General features: G+C 57.2%; 1 protein-coding gene across 1 annotated transcript in view; it reads left to right on the plus strand.

The window, feature by feature from the left end:
* The window catches only part of LOC144950130 (uncharacterized), a 60,138-nt gene extending 51,468 nt beyond the window's left edge, over positions 1–8,670 (plus strand). The window contains exons 2-5 of the mRNA XM_078880191.1: positions 1,800–1,892; positions 3,097–3,276; positions 7,959–8,457; positions 8,643–8,670. Coding sequence (XP_078736317.1) covers positions 1,800–1,892; positions 3,097–3,276; positions 7,959–8,457; positions 8,643–8,670 — 800 coding nt within the window. The remainder of the gene's footprint in view (positions 1–1,799; positions 1,893–3,096; positions 3,277–7,958; positions 8,458–8,642) is intronic.
* The last annotated feature ends 11,879 nt before the right edge of the window (positions 8,671–20,549 follow it).

The following is a 20,549-nucleotide window of genomic DNA, read 5'->3' on the forward strand; positions in this document are numbered from 1 at the left end:
ATTGATTCCAACTGCATGCCAACGTTGCCCCAACGTTGGCTGGGGGAGAGAAGACCCCGGGGGGGGGGGGGGGGTGCCCGACACAGATGAACAAATCGCCGCACCACCACCACCACCTCCTCTTGCTTGGCGAAGACATTCATAATGCAGCTCATTGAGATGATTACTAATCCATGCTATTGGTCCGTCTCTTGCAAATTGCCCCGGGATATCGATCCCAGGTTCGATTGACTTGAAAATTGCTTTTGTTGCGCGATGGGTTGCAGTGTGAGGGTTGTGTGTCTGTGCCAGTGCGTGTGTGGCAGTGTGTGGCAGTGTGTGTGTGCCAGTGTGTGTGTGTGTGCCAGTGTGTGTGTGTGGCAGTGTGTGTGTGTGTGTGCCAGTGTGTGTGGCAGTGTGTGTGTGTGACAGTGTGTGTGTCAGTGTGTGTGTGTGACAGTGTGTGTGTGTGCCAGTGTGTGTGACAGTGTGTGTGTGTGCCAGTGTGTGTGCCAGTGTGTGGGCCAGTGTGTGTGCCAGTGTGTGTGCCAGTGCGTGTGTGCCAGTGTGTGGCAGTGTGTGTGTGTGTGTGCCAGTGTGTGTGTGTGCCAGTGTGTGTGTGACAGTGTGTGTGCCAGTGTGTGTGCCAGTGTGTGGGCCAGTGTGTGTGCCAGTGTGTGTGCCAGTGCGTGTGTGCCAGTGTGTGGCAGTGTGTGTGTGTGTGTGCCAGTGTGTGTGTGTGCCAGTGTGTGTGTGACAGTGTGTGTGCCAGTGTGTGTGCCAGTGTGTGGGCCAGTGTGTGTGCCAGTGTGTGTGCCAGTGCGTGTGTGCCAGTGTGTGGCAGTGTGTGTGTGTGTGTGTGTGCCAGTGTGTGTGTGTGTGCCAGTGTGTGTGTGTGGACCAGTGTGTGTGTGTGCCAGTGTGTGTGCCAGTGTGTGGGCCAGTGTGTGTGCCAGTGTGTGTGCCAGTGCGTGTGTGCCAGCGTGTGGCAGTGTGTGTGTGTGTGTGTGCCAGTGTGTGTGTGTGTGCCAGTGTGTGTGTGTGGACCAGTGTGTGTGTGTGCCAGTGTGTGTGCCAGTGTGTGGGCCAGTGTGTGTGCCAGTGTGTGTGCCAGTGCGTGTGTGCCAGTGTGTGGCAGTGTGTGTGTGTGTGTGCCAGTGTGTGTGTGTGCCAGTGTGTGTGTGCCAGTGTGTGTGCCAGTGTGTGGGCCAGTGTGTGTGCCAGTGTGTGTGCCAGTGCGTGTGTGCCAGTGTGTGGCAGTGTGTGTGTGTGTGTGCCAGTGTGTGTGTGTGTGCCAGTGTGTGTGTGTGGACCAGTGTGTGTGTGTGCCAGTGTGTGTGCCAGTGTGTGTGCCAGTGTGTGTGCCAGTGTGTGGGCCAGTGTGTGTGCCAGTGTGTGTGCCAGTGCGTGTGTGCCAGTGTGTGGCAGTGTGTGTGTGTGTGTGCCAGTGTGTGTGTGTGTGCCAGTGTGTGTGTGTGTGGACCAGTGTGTGTGTGTGTGTGGGGGGCAGTCGTGTAGTGGTTAGCGCCCACCCGAGTTCGATTCCCGCTCACGGCCAAAACCAGTGACGATTATCTGAACCGGTCCTGGGCCTCCCCTAGGTCGACTCAGCCTCAAACGAGTACCTGGTGGTTGGTGTGTAGTAAACATCGCCACTGGGGAGACAAAGGCGGCCGGGCGTGGTGCTGGCCACCCACCCCCTCGTGTGCCACCGTGCCAACCTCCATATGTGCTGCTGCTGCTGCTGATCGCGAACAGCTCTTGCCCCGCCAGTCGGCCGAGGCTACACGGGGGACCTGTACCTTTGTGTGTGTGGGCAGCGACGTCGACGGGGACCCTGGAGGGGCTGGACCAGCTGCAGGGCGGGGTGTGCGAGACGCTGCGGATGAAGGTCGTTTTGCACGTGGGGCAAGGTGAGGCGTGACGCCAGACATTCACCATCTTCGTCGTTGTCATCATCGTTGTCGTGATCGTTATTGTCATCATCGTCATCATCATCATCGTTATCGTCATCATCGTCGTCGTCGTGATCGTTATCGTCATCATCGTCATCATCATCATCGTTATCGTCATCATCATCGTCGTCGTGATCGTCACCATCATCATCGTTATCGTCATGGTCGTCATCATCGTCGTCATCGTCGTCGTCGTGATCGTCACCATCATCATCGTTATCGTCATGGTCGTCATCATCGTGGTCATCGTCATCGTTATTGTCATCGTCGTTGTCGTCATCGTCGTCATCGTCATCATCGTCGTCATCATCGTCGTCATCATCGTCGTCATCATCGTCGTCATCGTCATCATCGTCATCATCATCATCGTTATCGTCGTCATCGTCATCATCGTCACTATCGTCATCATCATCGTTATCGTCGTCATCATCGTCGTTATCGTCATCATCGTCATCGTCACCGTCATCATCGTCATCGTCACCGTCATCATCATCGTTATCGTCATCATCGTCGTCATCATCGTTATCGTCATCATCGTTATCGTCATCGTCATCATCGTTATCGTCGTCGTCATCATCATCTTCGTCATCATCATCATCGTTATCGTCGTCATCATCATCATCGTCATCATCGTCATCGTCACCATCATCGTCGTCATCATTGTTATCATCGTCATCATCATCATCATCATCATCGTCACCATCATCGTCGTTATCGTCATCGTCGTCATCATCGTCATCGTCATCATCGTCGTTATCGTCATCGTCGTCATCGTCATCATCATCTGTGTCGTCATCATCATCTGTGTCGTCATCGTCATCGTCGTTATCGTCATCATCGTCGTCGTCATCATTGTCATCGGCATCGTCGTCATCGTCATCATCATCTGTGTCGTCATCATCATCTGTGTCGTCATCGTCGTCGTCGTTATCGTCATCATCGTCGTCGTCATCATTGTCATCGGCATCGTCGTCATCGTCATCATCATCTGTTTCGTCATCATCATCTGTGTCGTCATCGTCGTTATCGTCATCATCGTCGTCGTCATCATTGTCATCGGCATCGTCGTCATCGTCATCATCATCTGTGTCGTCATCATCATCTGTGTCGTCATCGTTACCGTCGTCCTCCTGACCCCCCCCCCCCCGTGCCCCACCTACAGACCCCGGCAGGAGCCCGAGGCGCGAGGAGGAGGAGGAGGAGGGGGAGGGGGCGGGGGAGGAGGGGGAGGGGCCCGGGGTGGGGGCCACCGACTGGGGCCCCCCCTGGGACAAGGGGCGGGGCCGGGCGGCCCGGCCCGAGCTGGGAGACGCGGCGCTGTCTGGGGAGACTCACCACGCGGGTGAGGGGGGGGGGTGAGGGGGGGGGTGAGGGGGGGGTGGGGGGGGTGAGGGTGAGGGGGTGGGGGGGGAGGGGGGGAGGGGGTGAGGGGGGGGGTGAGGGTGAGGGGGTGGGGGGTGAGAGGGGGGTGGGGGGGGTGAGGGTGAGGGGTGAGGGTGTGGGGTGTGGGGTGGGGGGTGGGGGGTGAGGGGGGGGTGGGGGTGAGGGGGGGGTGGGGGGGGTGAGGGGGTGGGGGGGGTGAGGGTGAGGGGGTGGGGGGGGTGAGGGGGTGGGGGGGGGGGAGTGAGGGGTGGGGGGTGGGGGGGAGTGAGGGGTGTGGGGTGGGGGGTGGGGGGTGGGGGGTGGGGGGAGGGGCGGGGCGGGGGGTTGAGGGGCGAGGGGGTGGATGGAGGGGGTGGGGGTGGAGGGGAGAAGTGGGATGTCTCTGTGTCTCCGTGTCTCTGTCTGTCTGTGTCTCTGTGTCTCCGTGTTTGTGTCTCAGTGTCTTTGTCTCCGTGTCTCAGTGTCTCTGTGTCTCCGTGTTTGTGTCTCTGTGTCTCCGTGTTTGTGTCTTTGTCTCCGTGTTTGTGTCTCTGTGTCTCCGTGTTTGTGTCTCAGTGTCTTTGTCTCAGTGTCTCTGTGTCTCCGTGTTTGTGTCTCTGTGTCTCCGTGTTTGTGTCTTTGTCTCCGTGTCTCCGTGTTTGTGTCTCTGTGTCTCCGTGTTTGTGTCTCGGTGTCTTTGTCTCCGTGTCTCAGTGTCTCTGTGTCTCCGTGTTTGTGTCTCTGTGTCTCCGTGTTTGTGTCTTTGTCTCCGTGTTTGTGTCTCTGTGTCTCCGTGTTTGTGTCTCAGTGTCTTTGTCTCCGTGTCTCAGTGTCTCTGTGTCTCCGTGTTTGTGTCTCTGTGTCTCCGTGTTTGTGTCTTTGTCTCCGTGTCTCCGTGTTTGTGTCTCTGTGTCTCCGTGTTTGTGTCTCAGTGTCTTTGTCTCCGTGTCTCAGTGTCTCTGTGTCTCCGTGTTTGTGTCTCTGTGTCTCCGTGTTTGTGTCTTTGTCTCCGTGTCTCCGTGTTTGTGTCTCTGTGTTTCCGTGTTTGTGTCTCGGTGTCTTTGTCTCCGTGTCTCAGTGTCTCTGTGTCTCCGTGTTTGTGTCTCTGTGTCTCCGTGTTTGTGTCTTTGTCTCCGTGTTTGTGTCTCTGTGTCTCCGTGTTTGTGTCTCAGTGTCTTTGTCTCCGTGTCTCAGTGTCTCTGTGTCTCCGTGTTTGTGTCTCTGTGTCTCCGTGTTTGTGTCTTTGTCTCCGTGTCTCCGTGTTTGTGTCTCTGTGTCTCCGTGTTTGTGTCTCGGTGTCTTTGTCTCCGTGTCTCAGTGTCTCTGTGTCTCCGTGTTTGTGTCTCTGTGTCTCCGTGTTTGTGTCTTTGTCTCCGTGTTTGTGTCTCTGTGTCTCCGTGTTTGTGTCTCAGTGTCTTTGTCTCCGTGTCTCAGTGTCTCTGTGTCTCCGTGTTTGTGTCTCTGTGTCTCCGTGTTTGTGTCTTTGTCTCCGTGTCTCCGTGTTTGTGTCTCTTGTGTCTCCGTGTTTGTGTCTCGGTGTCTTTGTCTCCGTGTCTCAGTGTCTCTGCGTCTCCGTGTTTGTGTCTTTGTCTCCGTGTCTGTGTCTCTGTGTCTCCGTGTTTGTGTCTCAGTGTCTTTGTCTCCGTGTCTCAGTGTCTCTGCGTCTCCGTGTTTGTGTCTCTGTGTCTCCGTGTTTGTGTCTTTGTCTCCGTGTCTCCGTGTTTGTGTCTCTGTGTCTCCGTGTTTGTGTCTCAGTGTCTTTGTCTCCGTGTCTCAGTGTCTCTGTGTCTCCGTGTTTGTGTCTCTGTGTCTCCGTGTTTGTGTCTTTGTCTCTGTGTCTCCGTGTTTGTGTCTCTGTGTTTCCGTGTTTGTGTCTCGGTGTCTTTGTCTCCGTGTCTCAGTGTCTCTGTGTCTCCGTGTTTGTGTCTCTGTGTCTCCGTGTTTGTGTCTTTGTCTCCGTGTTTGTGTCTCTGTGTCTCCGTGTTTGTGTCTCAGTGTCTTTGTCTCCGTGTCTTTGTCTCCGTGTCTCAGTGTCTCTGTGTCTCCGTGTTTGTGTCTCTGTGTCTCCGTGTTTGTGTCTTTGTCTCCGTGTCTCCGTGTTTTTGTAGTGTCTCCGTGTTTGTGTCTCAGTGTCTGTGTCTCCGTGTTTGTGTCTCCGGTTCTTTCTCCAGTGAGTGGAAACATCTGAGTGCGTGTGTCACACAGCAGCGAGAACATCTGTGTGAGTGTGCGAGTGTGTTTGTGTGTGTCTGTGTGTGTTTGTGTGTGTGTGAGTGTGCGAGTGTGTGCGTGTGTGCGCGTGTATTTGTGTGTTTGTGTGTGAGTGTGCGAGTGTGTGCGTGTGTGAGTGTGTTTGTGTGTGAAGTGTGTGTCTGTGTGCGAGTGTGTTTGTGTGTGCGCGTGTCTCTTTACGTGTGAAGTGTGTGTCTGTGTGCGCGTGTATTTGTGTGTGTCTGTGTGTTTGTGAGTGAGTGTGCGAGTGTGTGTGTCTGTGTGTTTGTGTGTGCGCGTGTATTTGTGTGTTTGTGTGTGAGTGTGTTTGTGAGTGAGTGTGCGAGTGAGTGTGTTTGTGTGTGAAGTGTGTGTCTGTGTGCGAGTGTGTTTGTGTGTGCGCGTGTCTCTTTATGTGTGAAGTGTGTGTCTGTGTGCGCGTGTATTTGTGTGTGTCTGTGTGTTTGTGAGTGAGTGTGCGAGTGTGTGTGTCTGTGTGTTTGTGTGTGCGCGTGTCTCTTTACGTGTGAAGTGTGTGTCTGTGTGTGCGTGTGTTTGTGTGTGGCTGTGTGTTTGTGTGTGTATTTGTGTTTGTGTGTGAGTGTGCGAGTGAGTGTGTTTGCGTGTGAAGTGTGTGTTTGTGTGTGAGTGTGTGTCTGTGTGTGCGTGTGTTTGTGTGTGGCTGTGTGTTTGTGTGTGTATTTGTGTTTGTGTGTGAGTGTGCAAGTGAGTGTGTTTGCGTGTGAAGTGTGTGTTTGTGTGTGAGTGTGTGTCTGTGTGTGCGTGTGTTTGTGTGTGGCTGTGTGTTTGTGTGTGTATTTGTGTTTGTGTGTGAGTGTGCGAGTGAGTGTGTTTGCGTGTGAAGTGTGTGTTTGTGTGTGAGTGTGTGTCTGTGTGTGCGTGTGTTTGTGTGTGGCTGTGTGTTTGTGTGTGTATTTGTGTTTGTGTGTGAGTGTGCGAGTGAGTGTGTTTGCGTGGTGTGTTAGTGTGTGTCTTTGTGTCTGGGTGTGTAAGTGGGGGAGCGGTAGTGTAGTGGTTAGCGCTACGAACCCAGCGACCCGAGTTCGATTGCCTCTCACGACCACCGACCGGTCTTGGGCCTCCATTAGGTCGACTCAGCCTTAAACGAGTACCTCGTGTGTGACCGTGCCGGCCTTCACAGGTGCTCGCTGCTCGCTGACGGCACTTGCCCCAACAGCCTGTAGAGGCTACTCGTGGAGGGTGGCACCTTTGCATTTGTCTGCGATGCAATGGAAATACCCGCGTGCACGTGTGTGCACAGTAGGGGCTAACATCGACCAGACGCTGTGGACAGGGGGTGGAGGGGGGGTGGAGAGTGCCTGAGTAGAGATGGGGGGGGGGGGGGGGAGCGGTGGTGCAGCGGTTAGCGCGCTGCGCGGGACAATTCAGTGCCCGCTCACGACGACGATCCCAACCGGTTAACCTGGGGCCTCGCCCCTTTAGGTCCACTCGGCCTCAAAGTGAGTTCGCGGTGCGATGTGTAAGGGAGCTGGCCTCCCACGCCCTCGTGTGCCGTGCCGGCCTTCATAGGCTAAGGGGCTCGGCGTGGCAAACCGTAAACTATAAATAAAAATGTGATCAATAACAGCGCTTGCCCCAAGAGTTTGGTAACGCTGTTGTAATAAACACATTGTCCTGCGGAGGGAGCTGGTGTAGGAACGTTGGGTTGCTCGGTCAATGGCCTGCAGGGTCAACGGCGGCGTGGTGTATTCCGCAAATACGGCCGACTGTGAGGGCGGGCACAAGCCGGCGTGAGTAGGTGAAACGTTGAGTTTTATAAGGGCACCACGGGGTGAATATAAGAATTATATAGGAATTATAAGTGTAATATTATATTTCGATTTAAAGCTTTCGTGACTGCAGGACTCGCAACAACTTGCAATCATAAGTGACGGAGTTAATTTCGGGTAAAATCAGTGAAAATGGGGGTATGCCGATAGCATAAAAATGAGATGTGATAGAGCAAATCTGAGATCAGATTTGGAATCGGCACCCAGAAATTAGTCTAGAACAGCTGCAAAAGTCCAGGCCAGAAAAAAATGTTTTTTGTTGTTGACCAGTGTGATCATTGTACCCAATTCATTTTGTTAACTCACGTCCCAAGTTCCACGCGAAACTCACAACAAAGACAAAGATCCCCCGTGTAGCCTTAACCGACTGTCGGGGCAAGTGCTGTTAGCGAGTAGCAGCACCTATGAAGGCCGGCACTGTGGCACACGAGGGGTGGGTGGCCAGCACCACGCCCGGCCGCCTTTGTCTCCCCAGTGGCGATGTTTACTGCACACCGCACCACAGGTACTCGTTTGAGGCTGAGTCGACCTAGGGGGGTAGGGGCCCAGCTGCAAAAGTCCAGGCCAGAAAAAAAGTTGTTGTTGTTGTTGTTGTTGACCAGTGTAATTGTTGTTGTTGTTGTTGTTATTGCGAGGGCAGGAGTCACGGAGTCGTTCCCCGAGAGACGCCACTCGCTGCTCTCCGGCTCGGGCCTGGCGCTCATCGTCGGAGCTGCGAGCGGCATCCTCATCATCTTTCTCCTCGTCCTCCTCGCCCTCGTCGCCTGCCGTCTACGTCGCCAGCGTCATCATCATCAGCAGCAGCAGCAGCACCACCACCCTCACCACCACCACCAGCAGCAGCAGCAGCAGCATCAGCAGCAGCAGCAGCAGCATCATCAGCTGCACAACAGCAACAACATCAGCAGCAGCGGGATGCCAAGCAACAATTACCAACCGCTGCAGCAGCATCATCTTCTCCAGCAGCAGCAGCAGCATCATCATCATCAGCAGCAGCATCAGCAGCAGCAGCATCATCAGCTGAGCCGCAGCATCAGCATCAGCACGGACGCGATGATGACGCGGCGCGACTACGCGCACGCGCGGACTCTCTTGTCCACCCCCGTGGGGGCCCCCCCTCCCCTCGGCCCCTCCCCTCGGCAAGGAGGTGGGGGGGATCAGTGGGATTGGGGGGGGAGGAGGGGGGTCAGGGGGGTCAGCGGGGTCAGGGGGGGGGGAGGTGGCGCTGCTGCAGTGCCCCCACTACGAGAAGGTGAGCGGGGGACCGTGGCCACCCCGTGTACATCGTGCAGGAGGGGCCGCAGACCGGGGCTCCCCCCCACAGTCCTGCGGGGGTCTACTACAGGGTGTGACGTGGGGGGGGGGGGGGTGTTTGTTGGATGAATGTTGAACTTCTTTCGCGCCGTACGTAGCCAGCCGTTGCTAAATCGGAGGGGCGGTGGTGGGGAGGGGGTTTGTGTAAGGACGACAGACTAAACACACGCAAAGCAGTTCTGAAGAAGGGAGTTTTCCAACAGAGATGATTTAAAAGATGGATGGAGGGCTGCGGATCGTGGGGGGGGGGGGGGGGGGTGCGAGGGGGAGGGTGGAGAGAGAGTGAGACAGAGAGGGAGGAAGTTGGAGAGAGAGACGGAGAGGGAGAGACTGGGAGGGAGAGATGGATGGAGCGAGAGAGAATAAGAGAGACGGAGGGGGGGGGGGAGAGGAAGAAAGAAAGAAAAATAGGGAGAAAGGGGGGGGGGCAGAGAGGGAGGAAGTAGGAGAGAGAGGGGGAGAGAGAGACGGAGAGGGAGGGACTGCGAATTTTGACTTTTTAAAAAACTTTTATTGCCGCCAGCAGCAACAGCACTGCAGGCGATTCCGATACGAAATACGCAAAGTCACCAGCAACACAATAACAAACGCTATGAATCCACGCGCTGTGGTGCTAAATGCGCCGTGCACAACACAATCAAAGTCACGTGGTGCTTTAAAGCAGGCCCCTGAACACTGGAAGCAGCACAGAGCAGCCGTCAGTGTCACCTTGCAGCATCTTCTTCCTCGTTCTGTACACCGCCATCTTCGCCTGAGCACAGGCGAAGTTGGCGAGGTCATGGCGCTTGTTAGCCAGGTAAGGCACCACCCCCATATACGAAGCTGCTGCTGTTGTAGAAGGGTACCCCCAGTTTCCTGAAGATGTCCCCCAAAAGGCAGAACATTGGTTTGAGCCGCTGGCCCCGTAAGTACCGGTGGGGCAGATCCTCCCTGGCACCGCAGGAAATGCACAAGTCTGTTACCCCCCCTGGCGAGATTCGGCCGATCGGCAACGTGCAGTGTGCCAACCTCCACTGGAGGTCACCGCAGCGTTTGGCTACGGGGGAGACTTGTACATTTGTTTCCACTGGGGGGCGGCCGCAGTGCGGGGAGGATTTGGGGGTGGGGGGGGGGGGTTGCCACCGTCCCACGGCGCCCTCCAGCTTCAAGCGCAGCTCCTTCATGGCACGGAGCACGTCCCACAGCAGCTTCTCCCCGGCGAGCGTGGATCGGGCGATCTCAGCTGCGGTCTTCCGCTTGCGCTGGTTGGGGCCTGCACGAGGTGGAAGACTGTCCGCAGCCCTGCCGATGTGAGGCGTAGAGGCAGGGTCCTCTCTCCTCTGATCCCCTGGAAGAGGCCGTTGCAGAACAAGGGCTCGTTCAGGAACTGCGCGAGGTCGTAGTGCGCCACGCGCGTTATGCTCCACTCGAAACTCCGCCACGCGGCCAAGAGGCTCCGGTGATAACCTGGCAGCCTCGTGTAGTCGACCAGGCTCAGGTCCATCAGGAGGAGCTCCTTTCCGTACCCCAGGCAGCCCCCTGCGTTTCTCAGCAGGGCGAGGGCCGGCGACTTCCAGGGTAGCTCCTCCCGGTCGTACAGCAGCCGCCTGACTGCCATGAGCCTGAAGTTCATGACCCTGAAGCTCATGACCCTAAAGCTCATGACCCTGAAGTTCATGACCCTGAAGTTCATGACCCTAAAGCTCATGAGCCTGAAGTTCATGACCCTGAAGCTCATGACCCAAAAGCTCATGAGCCTGAAGTTCATGACCCTGAAGCTCATGACCCTAAAGCTCATGACCCTGAAGTTCATGACCCTGGCGGCGACGTCCACCAGACCCTGGCCACCCTCGCTCACCGGCAGGCAGAGAACGCCCGGCCTGAGCCGGTGCTTCCCGTGCCAGACGAAGTGCGCGAGTGAGCGGTTTACTCTGGTGAGTAGCCAGGCAGGAGGCTGGAGGGCCTTGGTCTTGTGCCACAGCAGGATGCTGCTGCCAGGGTGTTGGCGGCGAGCACTCGGCCCCTGAAGGACATCTGCGGAGCGAGGCGTGTGCCCATGTCAGTGATTTAGCCTCGATTGTGTCGGTCATCTCGGTCCAGTTGTTCAGAGCGACGTCGTTGTGGTTAGCCCAGGTAGACCCCCAGGTACTTGACTCCGTCGTTCTAGATTTGAAACTTTCGTGACTGCAAGGATTCATATTCTTAGGTTTTTTTTCGGTAAAGTCACGTAGGTAAAATTTTTTAAATTAAAATTAATAAAAGTAAAGTAAAAATAAAAATCACGACGTTTCGGAGGCAACACAAGCTTCCGTCTTCAGGTGGAACCGTCACAGCACGATAGCTGTATCACATGATAAAAATAAATTAAAAATCACGACGTTTCGGAGGCAACACAAGCTTCCGTCTTCAGGTGGAACCGTCACAGCCACGATTGCTGTATCCGTCGTCCTGCCAACTGCCTCCTCCTGGGAGGAGCACAGAGCGAACGCCGCCTCGTGACCCCAAACTCAGAGGGGGCCTCGCACTTGGCCCAGTTTGACCCGGGTGGCGGAGGAGGCCCTCTCTCTCGTACAACGCAACCGCCTGGCAGAGCGCGGAGACCTCATGCGCGTCGTTGAGCACGACGCAAATGTCGTCTGCGTAAGCCGAGAGCTCGACGACCGCGTTCTCAGGTCCCGGGACTGAGAGGGAGAGAAAGATGGAGCGAGAGAGAATGAGAGAGGGGGGAGAGAGAAGGTGGGGGGGGGGGGGGGGTGAGAGAGTGGGATAGAGAGTAAGTAAGAGAGAGTGAGGTAGAGAGAGAGACTGGGATGGAGAGTTAGATGGAGCTAGAGAGAATAAGAGAGAGGGGAGAGTGAAGGGGGGTGAGAGAGTGGGACAGAGAGGAAGTAAGAGAGAGAGACACGGAGAGAGAGAGACACGGAGATGGAGAGTTAGATGGAGCTAGAGAGAATAAGAGAGAGGGGAGAGTGAAGGGGGGGGGGTTGAGAGAGTGGGACAGAGAGTAAGTAAGAGAGAGAGAGAGAGGTAGAGAGAGAGACTGGGATGGAGAGTTAGATGGAGCGCGAGAGAATGAGAGAAGGAGGAGAGAGAGAGAGAGGGGGGCAAAGAGAGAGCGAGGAAGATGCACACCAAGAGAGACAGAGGGAGAGAGAGGGGTGTAGAGTGAGATGTGGAATGGAGTGAAAGTCGAGGCTGTCACCGTATTTGTTGAGAAAACAAACACACACGCAATGCCAGAAAACAAACTGTTCCGTTCAGAACAAGCGCCTCACGGAGCCCGGTTCCTCCGGAACGAGAGAACGCCGCGTCGAGGGAACAGCGGAGGAGCTGTGAAGGGACTTGCCGCGGGGACCAATGGCGAGGGGGGAGGGGGGGAGAGACCGCTTTGGGAATCGGGGTCGTTGGTTCCACGCCGGTTCTGTTCTGGCTCGGTTCCAGCTCGGTTCCAGACTGGTTCTGACTTGGTTCCAGCTCGGTCCCGGACTGGTTCCGACCGCTACGGGACCCTCCCCTAGGTCGACTCAGCTTTAAGAGGATCACCCCCCCCCCCCCATCTTTCCCAACCTTCGGATCCCGAGTGTGAACATCGGTTATTGGGGAGACTTTGGCGGATGGGCGGGTGGGCGGGTGGGTGGGTGGGTGGGCGTGGTGCCGATCATGAGAAGGCTGCAGCCGCGCTGGAGATGGAGCAACGAATTCAAGGGGGTGGCGACGTCTTGGGGAAGTCACCGTCCAGCAGTGGATTGACCATGGCCGCCGCTGCTGATGATGATGACGACGACGACGACGACGACGACGACGAGGGTTTGCTGACGGCGCGAGAGGCTCCCAACGTCTCCACGACGTCGCGGCCATCGGCCACCATCTCCTGGGCGGGGGTCTGCCGAGGGCAAAGGTGCAGCCCTGCAACTTGCCCCGTGCTGGCGGGAGGGGGGGAGATCGAACCGGAAATCCCGAGCCCTCCATTGGTTCCATTGTGACGTCACAATGGCCGCGTCCGTCGTCACTGCCGTCGGTACGAGGTCGTGCGTGCCACGTGACGCGGCGCCCCCCCTTCCACCCTCCCCCCACCCCGTCGAGTCGACCCCACGTGACACGTTCAGCGCGCTCCGCGCATGCGCAGAGCAGCCTGAGGCTCTGCCCCCTCTCACGCATCCCGTTTGCCATCCTTCTCCCCCCTCCTCCACTCCTCACCATCACCATCACCACCATCATCACCACCATCATCACCACCCTCCTCCAACTCCTTCCCATCTCTCATCTTCCGCTCACCTCCTCCTGTGCCCCATCCTCCTCCAACTGCTCCACCTCCTCTCACCATCACCCCCCCCGCCTCCATGAGACAGCCAATGAGGGTTGATCGCCTCACGGCCGCGTGTGTCGTCACGGCCGCGTGTGTCGTCACGGCCGCGTGTGTCGTCACGGCCGCGTGTGTCGTCGTGTGTCGTCACGGCCGCGTGTGTCGTCACGGCCGCGTGTGTCGTCACGGCCGCGTGTGTCGTCGTGTGTCGTCACGGCCGCGTGTGTCGTCACGGCCGCGTGTGTCGTCACGGCCGCGTGTGTCGTCACGGCCGCGTGTGTCGTCACGGCCGCGTGTGTCGTCGTGTGTCGTCACGGCCGCGTGTGTCGTCACCGCCGCGTCATCACTGAAGAAGCACATTCCGCCACGTGGGACAGACCCCAACACCCGAGCAGGGAGGCGTTGCCCATTCTCATAATCTCAACGCCGTGCGGTTTGACTTTTGAAAACGTTTTTAATATACAGTATGTGTACAGTATATATACTGTACACATACAGTATGTATACAGTATGTACAGTATATATAAGTATATATACGGTGTATACACTGTGTGTGTATATAACAGAAGACGTCCAAACGTTGCACGTTCACTCTTAGCTTATTTTTTGTAACTTTGTTTTTTAAATCGGCGAATGAGAACGCAGAGATCGGATCCGACCAATCGGATCAGCGCCTCGACCCCCCCTCCCCCACCCCCCCCGTCGTGCCTGGCTCAGCTCCCGCTCGGCCTCAACTCTCCTCCCACTCAGCCGTGGCTCGGTTCTGGCACGGCTCTGGCTTGCTTATGGCTCGGCTCCAGCTCGGTTTCGGCACGGCTCTGGCTTGCTTATGGCTCGGCTCTGGCACGGCTTTGGCACGGCTCTGGCTCGGCTCTGGCTCGGCTCTGGCTCGGCTCTGGCTCGGCTCTGGCTCGGCTCTGGCTCGGGTCTGGCACGGCTCTGGCACGGCTCTGGCTCGGCTCTGGCACGGCTCTGGCTCGGCTCTGGCTCGGCTTTGGCACGGCTCTGGCTCGGCTCTGGCTCGGCTTTGGCACGGCTCTGGCACGGCTCTGGCACGGCTCTGGCACGGCTTTGGTTCAGCTCTAACTCGGAGCCGCGCCAGAGCCGAGCCAGAGCCGAGCCGTGACGAGGTACGTGGGGGGTAGGGGGGAGGGGGGGGCTGAGGAGGGGGGTGGGGGCTAAGGGGGATGCTGTGGAAGTGATGTTAATGATGGGCTCTGGACCGTGTCGGATGTGCACAGATTTATTGAGGCTCTTCGAGCCAACCTAAGGCACAATGTGTGTGTGTGTGTTGCTGTGAGTGTCAGTGTGAGTGAGTGGGTAGGGGCTGGGAGCGGTGGCGCAGCAGTTAGCGCACTTCGCAACGAACCCACGCTCACGGCCAACACCGGTGACGATTGTCTGGACCGTTCCTGCGCCTCCCCTAGGTCGACTCGGCCTCAAATGAGTACCTGTGGTGCGGTGTGTAGTAAAGATCGCCACGAGGGAGACAAAGGCGGCCGGGCGTGATGCTGGCCACCCACCCCCCTCGTGTGCCACAGTGCCGGTAGCCTTCATAGGTGCTCGCTAACAGCACTTGCCCCAACAGTCTGTCACAGGCTACACGGGGGATCTTTGTCTTTATCTTTGTGCTCGCTAACAGCACTTGCCCCGACAGTCTGTCACAGGCTACGCGGGGGATCTTTATCTTTGTGCTCGCTAACAGCACTTGCCCCAACAGTCTGTCACAGGCTACACGGGGGATATTTGTCTTTATCTTTGTGCTCGCTAACAGCACTTGCCCCAACTGTCTGTCACAGGCTACGCGGGGGATCTTTGTCTTTGTGCTCGCTAACAGCACTTGCCCCTACAGTCTGTCACAGGCTACACGGGGAATCTTTGTCGGTGTGAGTGAGTGAGTGAGAGTGTGGGGGGAGCGGTGGCGCAGCAGTTAGCGCACGGCGCATCGAAGCCGACGAGCCGAGTTCGATTCCCGCTCACAGCCACCGGTGGCGATTATCTGAACCGGTCCTGGAGCCTCCTCCCCTAGGTCGGCTCGGCCTCAAATGAGTACCTGGTGCGGTGTGCAAGCAAAATGGCACTGGGGAGACAAAGGCGGCCGGGCGTGGTTCTGACCACACCACCCCCTCGTGTGTCGTGCCGGCCTTCATAGGTGCTGCTACTCGCTAACAGCACTTGCCCCGACAGTCTGTTAAAGGCTACACGGGGGATCTTTGTCTTTTTACGTATGTCGGTACGACTGTACGTGCGCGCGTGTGTGTGTGTATATATCTGTTCATGCACAATACCATCATCTCATTCTAGCCTGGACCTCCCCTAGGTCAACTTAGCCCAAAATGACCGTCAGCTAGCGGTAGCTGTGGTGACGGTGGTGGTGGCGGCTGTGGTGTGAGACTAAGGTGGTCTGGAAATGTTGCGTAACCGACCAATCCACACACACACAGAGAGAGAGAGGCACGTGTGCGCTGTGCCTGCCTTAAACGATTTGAAACTAAAAAAATGTATTTTATTTTACGGCGCAAGGCCCCACTGGAGCTCTTTGCAGCGAGCGACCTGGTCACCAACGATAGCGCAACGAAGTTGGCTCATCATCATCATTGCACAGATACCCATAGACTCACACATAGACCCATAGACTCGCACAGATACCCATAGACTCACACAGAGAGTCATAGACTCACACAGAGACCCATAGACTCACACAGAGAGTCATAGACTCACACAGAGAGTCATAGACTCGCACAGAGACCCATAGATTCACACAGAGACCCATAGACTCACACAGAGAGTCATAGACTCACACAGAGAGTCATAGACTCGCACAGAGACCCATAGACTCACAAAGAGACCCATAGACTCACACAGAGACCCATAGACTCACACAGAGACCCATAGACTCACACAGAGACCCATAGACTCACACAAAGAGGCACAGACTGACACAGACCCATAGACTCACACAGAGAGTCATAGACTCATACAGAGACCCATAGACTCATACAGAGACCCATATACTCCCACAGAGACCCATAGACTCACACAGAGACCCATCGACTCACACAGAGACCCGTAGACTCACACAGAGACCCATAGACTCACACAGAGACCCATAGACTCACACAGAGACCCATAGACTCACCCAGAGACCCATAGACTCGCACAGAGACCCGTAGACTCACACAGAGACCCATAGACTCGCACATAGACCCATAGACTCGCACAGAGACCCGTAGACTCGCACAGAGACCCATAGATTCACACGGAGAGTCACAGACCCATAGACTCACACAGAGACCCATAGACTCACACAGAGTAATAGACTCACACAGAGTAATAGACTCACACAGAGACCCATATGATAATCGACTACCACAGAGACCCATAGACTCACACAGTCGGTCTCATCTTATAACTTCTGGTGGTGCGAGATGGATGTCCCTTTCTGGGGGGGGGGGGTGGGAGGGGTAGCGAGACACGGTCAGACTTTTTTTTTAAAGGTAAATAATCTAAAACGAAAATCAAGCCGCGGGAAACGTAAGTTACGGCTTGCGTTGTTTCATCACACCCTCATCGTGTGTTTATTTAACATTTTAGTTTTTACGATCGACAACCAAAGGGACGCGAGGCTGCAGTGAAGGTTAAGAGGCGGCGATCTGGCACAAGGAGGTGCACTGCTCACTCGGCGGAGGGTTCACAATCCATGGACAGCACAAAGCCATTCGCGCAGCACAACTTGCCGTGTGTCCGCCGGTAACGAATTCCGCCATGTGCAAACATTGTTTGAATTTTAAAAAAAAATGTGTGTTTTGTACAGGAGCAGAGCAGGAATGAAACGAGTTGCTGCCGCGGATGTTTGAAGTTCGTTTTGTTTAACAAGGAGGTCTCGCCTAGGGGCACCTCCAGTGGCAGCTGTCCCTGTGCGTTAGCTGTCAGTAGAGGGGGGGGGTGGGTGGGTGGGCATGACTGCTGCTGCTGAGTGGGTGGTCCTGAATTGAGTAATTTACGGCGTTTCCGTCACTTGTCTCGAGTTTGAAAAAACTTTGGCTGTTGACGGCGGCTGGCGGCGGGCGGTGGCACGCGGCCGTGCCTGACCTCTTGCGAATGGCGCCACGGCATCTTGAACGTCCCCCTGCGAGTGAAGCGGACGGCGCAGCACTAACCAGGGCTGCCGGCGGATTCGAACCGCGAGTCTGCCGACGACGAGTGGCGAGCCGCCGAGTTGTACCGCGTCACACCGCGTCAGACGCGTCACACCGCGTCACACGCGTCACATGACTTTGCGTCACAACGCGTCACACGCGTCACACCACGTCATCACGTCACACCCACGTCAAGCAAATGACGGGGTTTGTAGTCGTGGCGGCGGTGGTGGTGGCAGTGGTGGTGGTGGCAGTGGTGGCTGTGTTTGTGGTGGAGGTGGTGGTGGTAGCGGTGGTGGTGACAGTGTTGGTGGTGGCGATGGTGGTGGTGGCAGTGGTGGCTGTGTTTGTGGTGGAGGTGGTAGCGGTGGTAGCGGTGGCGGTGGAGGTGGTGGAGGTGGTGGTGGAGGTGGTGGTGGAGGTGGTGGCGGTGGTGGTGGTGGAGGTGGTGGTGGTGGTTGGTGGCAGTGGTGGTGGTGGCAGTGGTGGCTGTGTTTGTGGTGGATGGTGGTAGCGGTGGTAGCGGTGGCGGTGGAGGTGGTGGAGGTGGTGGTGGAGGTGGTGGTGGAGGTGGTGGTGGCGGTGGTGGTGACAGTGTTGGTGGCGGCGGTGGTGGAGGTGGCGGTGGGGTGGTGGAGGTGGTGGAGGTGGCGGTGGTGGAGGTGGCGGTGGTGGAGGTGGCGGTGGTGGCGGTGGTGGAGGTGGCGGTGGTGGTGACAGTGTTGGTGGGTGTTGGTGGTAGTGGTGGCGGTGGTGCTGTTGGTGGTGTTTCTGTTGGTGGTGGTGGTGGTGGATGTGGTGGTGCTGTTGGTGGTGGCGGTGGCTGCGGTGGTGGAGATGGTGTCGCTGTGGTAGTCTGAGAGAGGCGGACGGTGTCCGTCGTCGGCGTCGAGGCGACGCTGATGAAGACAGGCGCGACGATTGACCAGCGAGCTTCACCCGGTGGCCCATCATCACGTGGCCGCGGCTGCCCGCTGACTCGTCACGAGCGCACCCACAATGCACTGCTGGATGAAGCGGCGTTCTCTCTCTCTTCTCTAGCCTCCCCCCCCTCCCACCTCGTGGCACGAGTCTGCGATGGTAACAATCTTAGCAGCATATTTCGATTTAAAGCTTTCGTGACTGCAGGGATTCATCTTCTTGGTTCTTTCGGTAAAGTCGCCACGTAGAAGGGAAGTAATAAAATAATAAAAATAAAACAATAAAATTTAGATTTGAAGCTTTCGTGACTGCAGGGATTCATCTTCTTGGTTCTTTCGGTAAAGTCGCCACGTAGAAGGGAAGTAATAAAATAATAAAAATAAAACACAAATAAAATAATTCTCACGACGTTTCGGCCACAACGCAAGCAGCCGTCTTCAGGTGAAAACCAGGTCCGTCGAGAAGACAGAGTCTGAATGTCTGAATGTTCAGACGCTGTCGCCTCGACGGACCTGGTTTTCACCTGAGGACGGCTGCTTGCGTTGTGGCCGAAACGTCGTGAGAATTATTTTATGATCTTTTATTTTTATTATTTTATTACTTCCCTTCTACGTGGCGACTTTACCGAAAGAACCAAGAAGAAGAATCTTAGCAGCACTTGAGCGCGCGCGTGAACTTTATTTCAGCGCTCCATCTCCCGCAAGCGCCTCTCGGAACGGCGATTGTTTTTTTTTCTTTTTCACGTCGTCGTCGTGAATTTTATTTATTTGGACGTCACGCACACACACATATATATTGGTCAAGGGAAAGGAATTTTATTTTGGTGTTTTTATTTGTTTCGCTTACGTATTGTTGTTGTTATTGTTGTTTTATTGTTGTTGTTGTTGTTGTTTTATTACGAGCGACGATAATCACCGGGTCAGGGTTGTTCAATTTGGGCGATAACCGGGCAGCCCATTGGGGCAGGAACTCCCCACGCTGGTGCCACGCGCACTCACAAACCGCACGGCGGCAGGGCGAGGTCACCGCGTGGTTACATCACCCCCCTCCTCCTCCCTCGCCCCTCCCCTCGCCCCCCTCCCCTCGCCACTCCCCCCCCTCCTCGCCCCTCCCCCTCCACCCTCCCCCCTTCTCACCCCCCCCTCACCTCGCCCCTCCCCTCCCCCCCTCCCCCTCGCCCTCCCCTCGCCCCCCTCCCTCGCCACTCCCCCCCTCCTCGCCCCTCCCTTCCTCCCGTCCCCCTCCTTTCGCCCCTCCCCCTCCACCCTCCCCCCTTCTCACCCCCCCCTCCCCTGCGCCCCTCCCCTCCCCCCCTCCCCCTCGCCCCCTACCCCCCCCCCTTCTCCTCCCCTCCCCTCCCTCCTCCCCCTTCTCTTCTCCTCCCCTCCCTCCTCCCCTGCCCCCCCACTCCTCCCCCTCCCTCGCCCTCTCCCCCTCCTCGCCCCTCCCCCCTCCCATCCTCCCTCCCCACCCCTCCTCGCTCCCCCTCCCCCTTCCCCCTCCTCCCCTCGCCTCCCCTCCCCTCGCCCCCCCTCGCCCCCCCCTCGCCCGCCCTCGCCCCCCCCTCGCCCCTCCCCTCGCCCCTCCCCCTCCACCCTCCCCCCTTCTCACCCCCCCCCCTCCCTCGCCCTCCCCTCCCCCCCTCCCCCTCTCCCCTACCCTCCCCCTCTTCTCCCTCCCTCCTCCTCCCCTTCTCTCTCCTCCCCTCCCTCCCCTGCCCCCTCCCCCTCCCCTCGCCCCTCACCCCCTCCTCGCCCCATCCCCCCTCCCCATCCTCCCTCCCACCCCTCCTCGCTCCCCCCCTCCCCCTTCCCCCTCCTCCCGCCCTCGCCTCCCCTCCCCTCGCCCCCCCCTCGCCCCCCCCTCGCCCCTCCCCTCGCCCCCCCCTCGCCCCTCCCCTCGCCCCTCCCCCCTCCTCGCCCCCCCCTCCTCGCCCCTCCCTCCCCCTCCTCGCCCCCCCCCTCCTCGCCCCCCCTCGCCCCCTCCCCTCGCCCCTCCCCCCTCCTCGCCCCCCCCCTCCTCGCCCCCCCTCCCCCTCCTCGCCCCTCCCCCCTCTCCCCCTCCTCCTCCCTCGCCCCCCCTCGCCCCCCCTCGCCCCTCCCCTCGCCCCTCCCCTCGCCCCTCCCCCCTCCTCGCCCCCCCCTCCTCGCCCCCCCTCCCCCCTCCTCGCCCCTCCCCGTTGATAAAGACACATTCACAATGCACGGCAATTGCCGGCTCGCTGACACCGCTATACGGCTATAGCGATAGCGGCCTCCACTCTAAACTGAACGCAAATTTTTACTGGTCATTTTCTTTTGGTTCTGTCGGTAAAGTCACGTAGATAGAAAATTAATAATGAAGTGAATTAAAATAAATTTTATTTTTATTCGCGAACCGGTACGAACCGGTTTAACGCCCTACCCTCCCGATGCGGTTACCGGTTACGCAAACCCATTTTAACGACCCTCTTCACAACAACACAAACTATTCACGATATCATTGCGGGGCTTGGAAGCGTGCGATCAAATACCGTAGCATCGCGCAATTGTCAACACGAACATCAGTTTGTGGCGTGTGGGGTGAGTGTGGTGAG

This window comes from Lampetra fluviatilis, chromosome 56 (assembly GCF_964198595.1).
Source record: "Lampetra fluviatilis chromosome 56, kcLamFluv1.1, whole genome shotgun sequence".
Taxonomy (NCBI): Eukaryota; Metazoa; Chordata; class Hyperoartia; order Petromyzontiformes; family Petromyzontidae; genus Lampetra; species Lampetra fluviatilis.